We start from the raw sequence: 11,857 nt of genomic DNA on the forward strand, positions 1-11,857 counted from the left end.
AATATCAAGATATGGTGAGCGGTTATATAGGGCATGCATGTCAACATAGACCCAATTGCGATCTTCAAGTTAAGTCTCAAAGTAAATAAAATTCTTTCTTTTGTAAAAATATCAGAGGTCTATAGGCTAATTATTGATATTTTTTTGAGATCTTGAACTTATAATGACACAGTGTATTCCAATAAGAGCTTTAGATGTAGTGGAGACATTTTGGGAAACTTTCTATGAATTAGGAAATGTAATTATAATGAATCCAATAATAATTCGCTCTTCATTTCCAATTAAAAAAGAAATTTTGAAAGAAGCAGCTACGAAGATGGCATATAGGCATCAATCTTTGAGGGTTAGGATTAAGTCTAAAGTAGAAAATGATGAAGGAAGAGATGCAATAAAGAGGTACTTTGTAGATCTAGTAGATGATTTCGAAGTAGTTATAGAAGAAGATCCTGAAACTAGAGCTACAACAGAACTACATTTTGACTCCTTAGATGAGGAACCTATTTGGGAAAATTTATTATTAAGAGAGCAAAATGAATTGTTCAGTAAACAATCTCCATTATGGCGTATTAGGTTTAAACGTCTGGGAAGTATCAATAATCAATATCGTGCATGTTTGGTTGCAAGTTTCCATCATGCAATAATGGATGGATTAAGCCGTCAACACTTTTGGACAGAGCTTTTAGGATTATGTACATTAATAAATGAATTCCCAGATACTCCAATTCCTCAAGAAAAACCAACAAAAATGCCAAATAGTGTTTGCAAATCTTTTCCATCATCTTTAAAAGTAAAACTCTTAAAACCATTTTATTCATGGAGAGCTACTGCAACTCAGGGAGTTTGCTTATATAGAAATCTTGTTGCTCCGTTTGAAAATCCTTCATGCCTCGAGATTTCGAGGGATTTGTATGCCGATAAAGAAAAGTCTCCTAGGACATGTATATTACCAATCAGAATATCATCGGAGATATTCTCAAAGTTACGAAGTATTTGTAAAAGTAAAAAGATGCAAGTAAACGGTGCTATTGAAGCTGTTGCAGCACTAGGATTAATGGCTCTAATATATGAGTTAAGAAGTAAAAAGACCTTAATTTCAGAAGATACTACAGAAATTTTAGTTTCACAAGATGAAGGAAATTTAATTGGAGGAAATGATAGAGAGAATATTACATGTGTAACGGGATGTAGGCCAATTGAACTATCATCAACAGATTGTTTTTTAAATACTGAGGGGTGTAGTGCAGTTATTCCAATACGTACAATGGTTGCAATAAACTGCCGTCGTTGGGTGAATAAAGATGATACCTCAGAAGTTTCTGAAACAAGTAAAAGTATTGAAGATATGCTAATAAGGATTTTTGAATCAGCATTAAGTAATTCGATAAATGAGACAACTACAGCAACTGCAAGTGAGAAAAATTTTGATAGTGGTACTAGATATTCTGATACACATGAATCTACAAGTCAATCTTCATCACTAGATGAAAATAGTTCATCTTTTGAAAATTGCGAAGTTAGTGAAAAGGTATCTAATTCTGAAATTATAACCCCTATTCAACAACAAAAAGAATATATTGCTAATTCTCCAAGACTAGTCCTACCCAAGCTAAAACATTCATTTTCATTTGATAAATCAAGCCCATCTTGGCTAAAAAAGGCTGTCTCAAAAGTTATTAGTCCAAGAAATAATAGGAAAATAAAGTGTATGCCATCTGTTGCGCTTGGATCATATGCAGTTTTGATGGGTTTAGATATGAAAGTTCAAAAGAGTTGCTTGAATGATGTAAATAAAATTTGGGAACTTGGTAAAAATACTACTAGGAAAATTCATTCAATTGTAGATTCTAAGGACCCATCCACTGTTACTTTTAAATGGCATGTTATAAGTGGTAAGTATTAGAATCGAAATGTCAAAGTTTTTATTTTTACTTTTTGAGTAGTAATTACAATTTTGAAATTTTAGGTTTTGTACATGACTTAGCGAATTCTCCAACCAGAGCAAACAAGGTGGAACTTCTAATGCAATTGGGGAATCCTACAGCTAGACCATCATCATTTTTGGTTAGTAATGGTGGTATATGGGATTCAAAGCCACTGGAGCAGCTTATTGATAGAATTAATAATAGCAAAAGTGGTGAGAAGACATTTATTGAGGTTGAATCTTCCTATAGTTGTGTTTCACAGCATAATGTAAGTTCTAATTTTTTGGAAATAGAAACTTTAAGATATACAAAAGATCCTTTTTTTTTTTTAAAGGCTGGGTTAAATATGTTTGCCCATAATTTAGTGACAGTTAACGGTGATTTATGTTGGAGTTTACAATATCATACAAACATAACAAAAAAAGAGGTAGCTCAGATATATGCAAAGTATATACAAAAGTACATACATTTATTGGTCAATTCTTAGTTTTATTGAGATTTATTATATTAAGCTTGCACAAGGATTGCTAGCACTTTTTTTTTTTTTTTTTGCGTAATACATTGGCGCAATAAATAAATAGGCAGGTAAGACCTTGACTAGAGGAATCTGGCGGACATAGAGGAGTTAGAGTAAAAGCAGATATAAAGATAGGAAGTATCAATAACATGGCAAATCATCCTAAGAGCAATATAAAAAAACGGAATTCAAGGGCAAATCTACTTGATAAGGTATACTCAGATGATGATACTGATGATACTTTAAAAATAAATGAAGTAAGTGTTCTAAGTATTTCAGACACTACTGATGACTCAGAAAATGACAATTTTAATGAGGACTTTAATGAGAACTTTAATGAGAATTCTGATGGAGAGCTTATTAGCGCAAACTGGGGGACGAGGAAAGAGGATTTTTATGATAATAAGACTTCTAGTGAAGATAGTGACAACGAAAATTGGTCAGATATAGAAATGCAAGAAGAAGAAGCTAGGAAGATTCAGAAAACTAGATATTCAAGACTAGATAAGTTAGATTTTGGAATTGAGGATATTGTTAATCAAGATCAGGATGAAAATAAAGATGAAGCTTTGCAATCTAATCCTCTAGGCCTATCGGTCAACGATGTCAATGATCTATTAAACAGCTTTGGTAAACTCTCAAAGGGAAGTAACAAAGAATTAATTAATTGCAATGAACAAATAGATAAACATACTATGGATGAATTAGTAAAATTAAATCCTGACATAATTCCTATCCTAAAAGATATGAAGGAAAAAATTAAAGATGTGAAAGAAAAGGTAGATCAGTTACAAATGAGGATTCATGTAGAAAAATCTATTGAAAATAACCAAGAAAGATTGTTAACAGATAAGGGTATTAGCTATCTAGAATGCAAAAATATACTTTTAATATCTTATATTGGCTATTTGTGTTATTATATGATGCTTAAGTTAAATCCAAACATATCTATAAAAGATCATCCAGTACTTTTACGATTAATAACCCTACGTACAATGATGGATAAGCTTAGGCCTATCGATATGAAATTACAGACATATATTGATAGAGTAACTCAAACTGCAAATAGATCAGGGAAAATAGATGAACTTATGATTACTCCTAGACCAGACAGACTAGTTTTAGATGATGATGAAGATGACGACTTTAAAGCCGAGAGTGTTGGTAAGTATGAAGAGGAATCTGAAGATGGGTGTGATATTGATGAAGATAGGAAATATAAGGTACCTAAAAATATACCAGTTGAATTCAATGAAAAAAAGCTTAGTAGTACAGAAAAAATTATGAAGGAACTTGAAAAAGAAAAGCAAAGGTTACTTCGTACAGATATTATTCGTCAAATAAGATCAAGCATACAAGAAGGCCCAGAATTAATAGGGAAGGAAGATGATATTGAACAATTACCACAATTAGCAAAATTACAGAGACGTATACAGAAACGTCTGGAATTTGAGGAGCAGAATATGATGAGATTACCTAAAGGTAAGAAGGATAAAAAGGAAGAGAAACTCTTTAAGGAGCTTATATCCCAGGTTGAAGGTGGTGTAAACTCATTGGATGACTTACTTCAATTTGCCGAGAAGACTACAAATATGGCAACTAATGTTGATAACCATGCATTGTCAAGGTATATAAGCCACTCACAAAAACTTGAGGAAGATATTAAAAAGGCCACTTTTGACCATTTCAATTCTGACAGGAGTATTTCCGACAAAATTGCCAGAAGAAACAAAGCAATTAATGAGAAAAGACATAGAGAAAAGTATGAAACAGATCAAACTCTTAGTAATAATGAAGATAATTATCCTATGCAGTTATCTGACAATGAATATCTTGAAGAAATTAATGAATACAAACAGAAAAAGCAACATAGCAAAGCTAAAAGGAAACAGGAATTTGATAAGGTCCGCATGCCAAATATTGAAGATTTAGTTGAAGGGGAGTCTAGAAGATTAGCAACTGAAGATATCATAAAGAACAAGGGTTTAACTAGAAAACGCAAAAAGATAGAAGGTAATGCAAGGGTACACAATCGAATTAAGTACAAAAAAGCGTTGAAGAAATTGAAGGGTATCAAAAGAGATATAAGACCATTTGAAAATGATTATAGTGGAGAATCTACAGGACTTAAATCAAATATAAAACGATCTATGAAACTTTCATGAAGTACTCAACTGTTTCCCCATGATTACTATTCTTTAAAACCGCCATGCTGTTACATTTGCACACCTTTATCCAACACTAGATATATTAGCGAGATGAATAAGTATTGAAATTGTTGATATATTAGCTGGGTATAAACAATCAACCTAAAAATATCTAATATATAGGAATTCTAGAAGTAAGGTATTCTTTAAAATATCAGCTTGAGTTATCTTGAATTTTTAAGCAACTTTGCAATATTACATAGATAATAAGGTATATTAAGCATATATACAACATCAAATATTCCCAATAAGTGAAAATGTGCTTTGGCGAAAGTTCCTTGGTTGTAGCTGAAATGGAAGCAAAACGTGAAGTGATAATGACAAAAAAAAAACCTGCTGTACTATTCTGCTTAGGTCCACCAGGAAGTGGAAAGGGCACTCAATGTGAACGAATAGTTGAACACTACTCATTTATCCACTTAAGTGCAGGAGATTGTCTAAGAGAAGCTCAGACTAATAATGATGATACAAGTAAGTTAATTGATCATTATATTAGAGAGGGTCTAATTGTACCTGTTGAAATAACAATTAAATTACTCCGAAAGAAAATGCAAGAACACGGATGGTATGATAATTATTTTCTTATTGATGGATTTCCCCGTAACCAAGATAATATGAAAGGTTGGTTCGATAATGTTAGTTCTGATGAGGTTGAAGTATTGGGTTGTCTATTCTTGAACTGCCCAGATGACATCGTAGTCGAACGTCTTCTAAAACGTGGCGAAACTAGTGGAAGAACTGATGATAATAAAGAGACTATTGTTAAAAGATTGAAGGTTTACCACGAAGAAACAATGCCAATAGTGAAATACTTTAAAGAAATTAATAAATGCTTCACTATAGATGCCTCTCCACCTATTGATGAAGTTTGGAAGACTGTCAGGACAAGTATTGAGGAAATTATTTATTCTGAACCTAGTATTCATCATTAATATGTAGAGACTAAAATCCATTGCTACGTTTTATTATCAACATAAATACTTTCTTGTTCACTAATTAAGCATTTCCAATTAGTTCAAATGAGATATAACTATGTTTTATACTAAAGTTATTTATTGCATCTTCTTTAATTAAATTCAAATATTTAGATCTTTTAAACCAATATTTTGACACTTGTTTTGCAATCTTACTTAATAATTTACATATGTGCTGGATTAAATGACTGTCTAATTTCTCATAAGAGCATATATCTTTAAAATATAACTTTTCTAGTTCCTCTGAAGAATATTCTTTATAAAGAGCAGATCTATCCCTGTTAATACCTATCCATAGAATAAAGGCTGGTAGTAAAGGTAAAAGGTCCTGGCCAAGGTTGCTAGTAGGTATTTCAGTAAATACCAAATAGTCACATATTAGTAGACACCATTTAATTATATTCTTAATATATTTGTAATTAAGTATATAAGAAAATATGTACTTCAGTTTTTCGTGATAGTAGATTTTCGAAACATATAGAATAAACATTTGTAAAGGAGTCTCCGTAATATTAAAGCTATCAGTTATTGTTGTTAAAATATCAATCTGCTTCTCAACTATTGTAGAACAGTGTAACCACTTTGCTGCATCAGAGAATTGTTTCAAAGATGGGACTATTCCATCACTTATTGTTTCTATAACATTTGATGCAAGTAAAAGTGATGCTGAAGTACATTCTACTAAAGATGAATTATCTAGACATCTTTTTGTCTTTATCAAATATTTGTTAAGTATACTGCATGATAAATGAAATGTACAAGATTGAAAATTCAATCGATCACAATATATACTCAACCAGTTTATAACTTTACTTCTTTCTATTACTCCAAATTTGTGGGACGTATAGTACGATTGGGATCCTCCATAACTTTTTGTAAAATTCATCAAATCATCTATTTCCAAAAGATAAATGAATTTAAAGTTTGTATATATATTAAGGCCGTAATTAAATTTTGATATTTTGTGTAATAAAGGTTCTATATTTCCTTCTTCAATTTCATAAAAACTTGAATTATTTTCTTTAAGTTCACTTGAACTAATGTCTGAAAAAGAGAATAAAAAACCTTTCACTCTATATATCACTGACTTGAACAGATTATTATTACTTGTATTCTCTAATTTATTACCTCTCTTTGTATTAAATTCAACACTACACAGTGTTTCTCTGTTATTTACTAGTGCATCCATACTTTTATTTATATTTACTCTTAATTGCTCGTTATACATTTAACAGTTCAAGTAAAGTTTTTTATTGGATTTTTTAGATCATATTCTAATATTAAGTCTTCTTTGCAACTTCAATTTATCTCAAGTCAATACTTAACGGTCCTAATGCATTTCATTTTGTGCTAGCCTTTCCAAAAAAAAATTAATTACCCCACTCATCAAGTAACTTTTCCTTATTTATATTTAACATTACCACAAAACTATTTAAATCGTTAAAAATAATTAATAAATTGCAGTCTAATTCAAAGTGGAAAAGAAAAGAAAATTTACCATCAAACTGACATGTTGGAATTTTTCATGCAAGATTACAATATGTAATCACTTTTATGAAGATATTGTAATTTAAAACTTCAGCTATTAAAATATTTAATATGAATCAAATATTTTTTTTTATAGATAAAAATATTCATAGCTACAAAATGATAATTAAACTCCAACATTTGGGACTCTATACATTAATAGATAGTATACAACTAACTCCAAGTACATTTATTCAATTAGGAAACTCTCAGAAAACTGAAAATTATTTGAAATTTGCTAAGTATATTTTTATTTTTAATCAGATCTTGTTTTATTGAATTTAATTTAGTGAAATATATTAGTTAAAAGTTTCTTGAATAATTTATTAAAAGTTTAATTATGGTCTCTGACTTGTTATTGAATATAAGATAGTTATTTCCAGTTTATGTCTGTTTTATAATTATGGGCTTCTTTTTTTCTTTGAAATAATAATTTGTCTAAATTTTTTATATTTGCCTAACAATAAAATTTATAGATAAGTAATTATATTTGTAAATGAAATAATCAACATTAAATTATCTTATAGTTGTGTAGGATCTTGAATTAGTAATAATATATCTTATTTGAACTTAAGATATTTCTGGTTCTATGGTTATTCTAATGTCTCTGCTGTATTTTATTACTTTTGTTATATAATAGAATAACATATTTTCTAGAAAATAATTCCAAAAAAATAATGAGTTATATACTTTATTTGAGTATTAATAGTAGAATTTTATGATTTAAACTCTTTACCTTATAATCTGTTTTCAATTTTTTTTTTTAAAGCCTAGGTAATTACTATATATAGCTTTAAAAATTGTTTATATTTGTTTAATTTAATCCAAAGTTCATATTTATATAAATACAATAATTATAAGTAATAGTCCTAAACTGTATATGGTTATCCTGCAAGACCTACATATTACCGTTTATTACATGCATGCATGCATGTATATAGATATATAAATACATATATATATTTAAAGATACATAAAAGTATATTTGGAATATTTGTATACAAAAATTGAAATTGAAGGTTGTTCCCTCTACTATTTATAACTTATCTAATATTAAAACAAAATATTTTTAAATAAAATGAGATAAGAGCTTAAAAAGTTTCAAATTAGTAAACTAGAATATCTTTTGGAAAGTAAATATCTTGTTATCACAAAAAAGAGTTTACAGGTCTTTTGCTACAACAATTTTAAAAAAGAATGTAACTTAGCAAAGAAATGGAACAACCCACTGAGAAATAAAGTGTATTTCAATTATTCAGCTAATAATTTCTCAATAAGTTTTATATTTATTAGAACATACTTATTTTGAGTATTTAGATATTATATAATAGAAAGTAAGAAGATATATACTTTCCAATATATATATATATGTTATCACAAAAGAAAAGTATAGCGGGCTCAGAATTGCTTCGTCTCGTATTCATCTATAACCTTGAGCAAATATCAACCGAAGTTGAATACAATATAAACTGGGATGAAAAAGACACTCACATCTTTGATAGAATCTATAGTGGAGAGGAATCCCTATGATTATGCCTCATGGGAGAGTATATTTACAGTTAGGCCTGATAGTGAGGTATTTGAAAGAGCATTAGAATACTTTCCAACAAGTCCAATAGTATGGAGGAGATATATTGAATATATGCAAAATCAAAAGGATAAAAATGAGAGTACATTAATAGCAATTTATCATAGATGTATTTATCAATGCCCATGTGTAAGTATCTGGACATCATATATATTATTTATTGATGAACATACTAAAAACCTAAAAGATAGATATCAAATATATCAAGCAGCAATAGATACAGTGGGAAATGATGTTAGAAGTGGATTTATTTGGCAACGTATGTATACTTTGCGCTTATTAGTATATAATACATTAATATCAAGAAATGAGAAAAATATGGGAGGAAATACTTTATTATTGAATCCATTTGAAACAAGTACTGTCCCACCAACGACAGAAAGTGTGGAGGATTGTATTTTACTAGCCGATAAAATTGCAACAATTGTAACTATGCGTCGATTTTTTATTCAATGGTTAATGACTCCTGTAAGTAATTTAGAAACAGCATTTATTGCATACTCACTCTTTGAAAATTCGATTACATCAAACTCTGCTGAAGTATTAATAAGTGGTAATATTACAATTAGTAACTCTTTAAATACTCTTTCTAGTTCAGAGGCTATAAGTAAGGTTGTTTCGAAGAGTTTACTACAATCTGGTGAAAAATTGGTAACACTATCTAAGCTTGTGTACAAGGATATTTTACCAATGATTGAAAATCTACAGGAAGATATACCAGCTAAGCCTTTAAACAAAGCAAATAGATCTGAATGGGTACAGAAATTTATACCATGGAGGAGATATTTGCTATATGAAAAATCAAATCCACTAAATTTAGAGAATGATAACTACTTTAATAGAGTGTCATTCTGTTATAAAAATTGTTTGTTATATTTTTCTTATCATCCAGAACTTTGGTATGAATACTTTGTATTTGTATGGAATTATCATCCAGTATCTAATTCTGGAATTGAGAGTGCTGCAGATATTTTAGATTCTTCAATTCAAAGATTTCTTCCAAAAGATGAGATTTTGAAATTAGTTTTAGCTGAAGTTTATGAACTAAGAAAACAACCCGATAAAACTATGCATATTTTTCATTCAATGATATATACTGAAAGTACTAATTCTAGTGCAACAATTAATGAAAGTATTAATGATAATGACACAACTAATAATGGTACTTTATTTACAACTATAAATAATCTACACAGTAAGAAGTACAATCCAAATGTTTCAGCTGTTGTTATTATAGAATACTTAAATTTTGTTTTGCGTAACAAAGGTAGCAAGAAAGTATGGCGTGAAATATTTTTACATACAATAAAAAATTTCCCGAAATTAAATGAGATTAAATGGATATGTTATTCTCAAGCACTTAATGAATGGAGATTACACAATAACCTAGAAGGTGCATATCATGTTTTTGAAATTGCAATGTACTATAGACATTTATACTTAGATATATCGTTTATGTCATGTTTTATAACATTTCTACTAGATACTGGTAAGCTGCAACAAGCTAGATCTACTTTACAGTCATGTATATATGAAATATATAGAGAAACTGGCATACCACCAAAGCAACTATGGTTACAATGGTTCCAGCTAGAAAGAAGTTGTGGCTCATCGCTTTATACTTTAAATTATTTAAATCGTATTTATCAACTTCAGAAAGAAGGTAAGAGTATTGAAGTTGATATGCTTATGGGTAAAAAACAGAAATTGGGATGGCACACTATTCTTGGAGCTCCTGAATTTATGGATATTAATGACAAGACTATTACAACTGATACTGATCCTAAAAATAGGGTTTATGGTTACAGTTATGTTTTGAATACATTTGATGATACTCAAATGGATGATGTTGATAATTTAAATAATAGCACATCTCATTCAACCTCTACAAGTAATATAAATATAGTGAATAATGCAGGTAATTTGAATCAGAACACTTCAAATATAAATAACACTAGTTATACATTACCTTCAGTAAATAGTAACAAGTATCTTCTTACATGTCCTAGCAAATTACGCACAGTTTTTGAGTGCTTTAGATTTGGTTCAATATATCCAAATAGTACTTGGACAGACTTTTATATATCAGAAGAATTAAAAAATATAGATCATAATACTTATTTAACTGTTATTGGTCGTAAAAGTGGAGACTTAGCTAACAATGAAAATTTAGAAACAGATAAAGAAATTAGTAATAGTACTAAAAAATCTAATACTTGGGGGGATGATAGTGAAATGTTGGGTTCTAGCAAATTTGAGAATACAGATTGTGAAAGAGTAGATAGTGATGACTTCGAATGTTTTTTAATGGCTAAATCACTGGAATTTCGCCTTATAAGAGCATTTAATAACCATGAAAAAGCAATGGATGAAAGTGAAGATATAGATATAAATATTATTCATAATATTGATGATGCTGAATACTACTATTATGACGATAATGATACTTTTGGGTATAGTGATGAGCTTAAGTGGTCAAGAATAGGTAAAAGTTTATGTACAAAACCAGATATAACAACTATGGTTAAGTTCCGTCCAGATATTTATCCTACAAAGACTAAATCTATTATCGATAATGCAGATTCAAATTCACAATTTGTTAATAACAAAGTAACAGCTTATAATATTCAATTACCTAAGGGTATTGTAGATTTTGTTGCGCTATTACCTCAACCATCATCACCAGTTGCTACTCTACATGCAGCACTAGGTACTACAACAGATGTTATTGAATACCTTACAACCACATTGCAAACTTTAACATTACCTCAGAATATTGAACTTTATAAATATACACCAATTTCTTATAATAGTCAAATAGATTCATGCAAAAGTGGCATAGATATGAAAAGTCTCCAACAAATTATACAGAAGACTTTACCTTGGTATCCAACTACCCAAATAGACAGTATAAATTCTTTGGACAACCAAAATATTTCAGGTTTAGGAATTTCAAATATTGATGATACAACATTAAATAGTAGTAATTCTATTGTATCATCTAGTCAATCCTCATTTTTTCTACCAAATTTAACTTCAAATCGTTTTTCTAATAGACCAACAGTAGAATCAACCCGAAATGTTCAAATCCACTTGTGATAAGGGTAATTATAAAAATATAT

At 29.4% G+C, this 11,857-nt stretch overlaps 5 protein-coding genes across 5 annotated transcripts; 4 read left to right on the forward strand and 1 right to left on the reverse strand.

The window, feature by feature from the left end:
- Positions 1-163: 163 nt before the first annotated feature.
- On the forward strand, positions 164-2,409 carry cand_026460 (uncharacterized protein; the record flags this gene model as incomplete). Its single annotated transcript, XM_067212874.1, has 3 exons — positions 164-1,889; positions 1,964-2,190; positions 2,257-2,409. 3 exons carry the CDS (start codon positions 164-166, stop codon positions 2,407-2,409), a joined length of 2,106 nt encoding a protein of 701 aa, XP_067066457.1.
- Positions 2,410-2,588: 179 nt separating this feature from the next.
- On the forward strand, positions 2,589-4,604 carry cand_026470 (SAS10 UTP3 family protein; the record flags this gene model as incomplete). The annotated part of the gene is made up of 1 exon (XM_067212875.1): positions 2,589-4,604. One exon carries the CDS (start codon positions 2,589-2,591, stop codon positions 4,602-4,604), a length of 2,016 nt encoding a protein of 671 aa, XP_067066458.1.
- A 299-nt stretch (positions 4,605-4,903) lies between these two features.
- Positions 4,904-5,578, forward strand: cand_026480 (UMP-CMP kinase; the record flags this gene model as incomplete). The annotated part of the gene is made up of 1 exon (XM_067212876.1): positions 4,904-5,578. The coding sequence occupies one exon, from the start codon at positions 4,904-4,906 to the stop codon at positions 5,576-5,578; it is 675 nt and encodes a 224-aa protein (XP_067066459.1).
- Positions 5,579-5,642: 64 nt separating this feature from the next.
- On the reverse strand, positions 5,643-6,809 carry cand_026490 (N-terminal domain-containing protein; the record flags this gene model as incomplete). Its single annotated transcript, XM_067212877.1, has 1 exon — positions 5,643-6,809. The coding sequence occupies one exon, from the start codon at positions 6,807-6,809 to the stop codon at positions 5,643-5,645; it is 1,167 nt and encodes a 388-aa protein (XP_067066460.1).
- A 1,812-nt stretch (positions 6,810-8,621) lies between these two features.
- On the forward strand, positions 8,622-11,834 carry cand_026500 (uncharacterized protein; the record flags this gene model as incomplete). The annotated part of the gene is made up of 1 exon (XM_067212878.1): positions 8,622-11,834. One exon carries the CDS (start codon positions 8,622-8,624, stop codon positions 11,832-11,834), a length of 3,213 nt encoding a protein of 1,070 aa, XP_067066461.1.
- Positions 11,835-11,857: the final 23 nt, after the last annotated feature.

The sequence above is a fragment of the Cryptosporidium andersoni genome (assembly GCF_001865355.1).
Source record: "Cryptosporidium andersoni isolate 30847 chromosome Unknown contig_25, whole genome shotgun sequence".
Classification (NCBI taxonomy): domain Eukaryota; phylum Apicomplexa; class Conoidasida; order Eucoccidiorida; family Cryptosporidiidae; genus Cryptosporidium; species Cryptosporidium andersoni.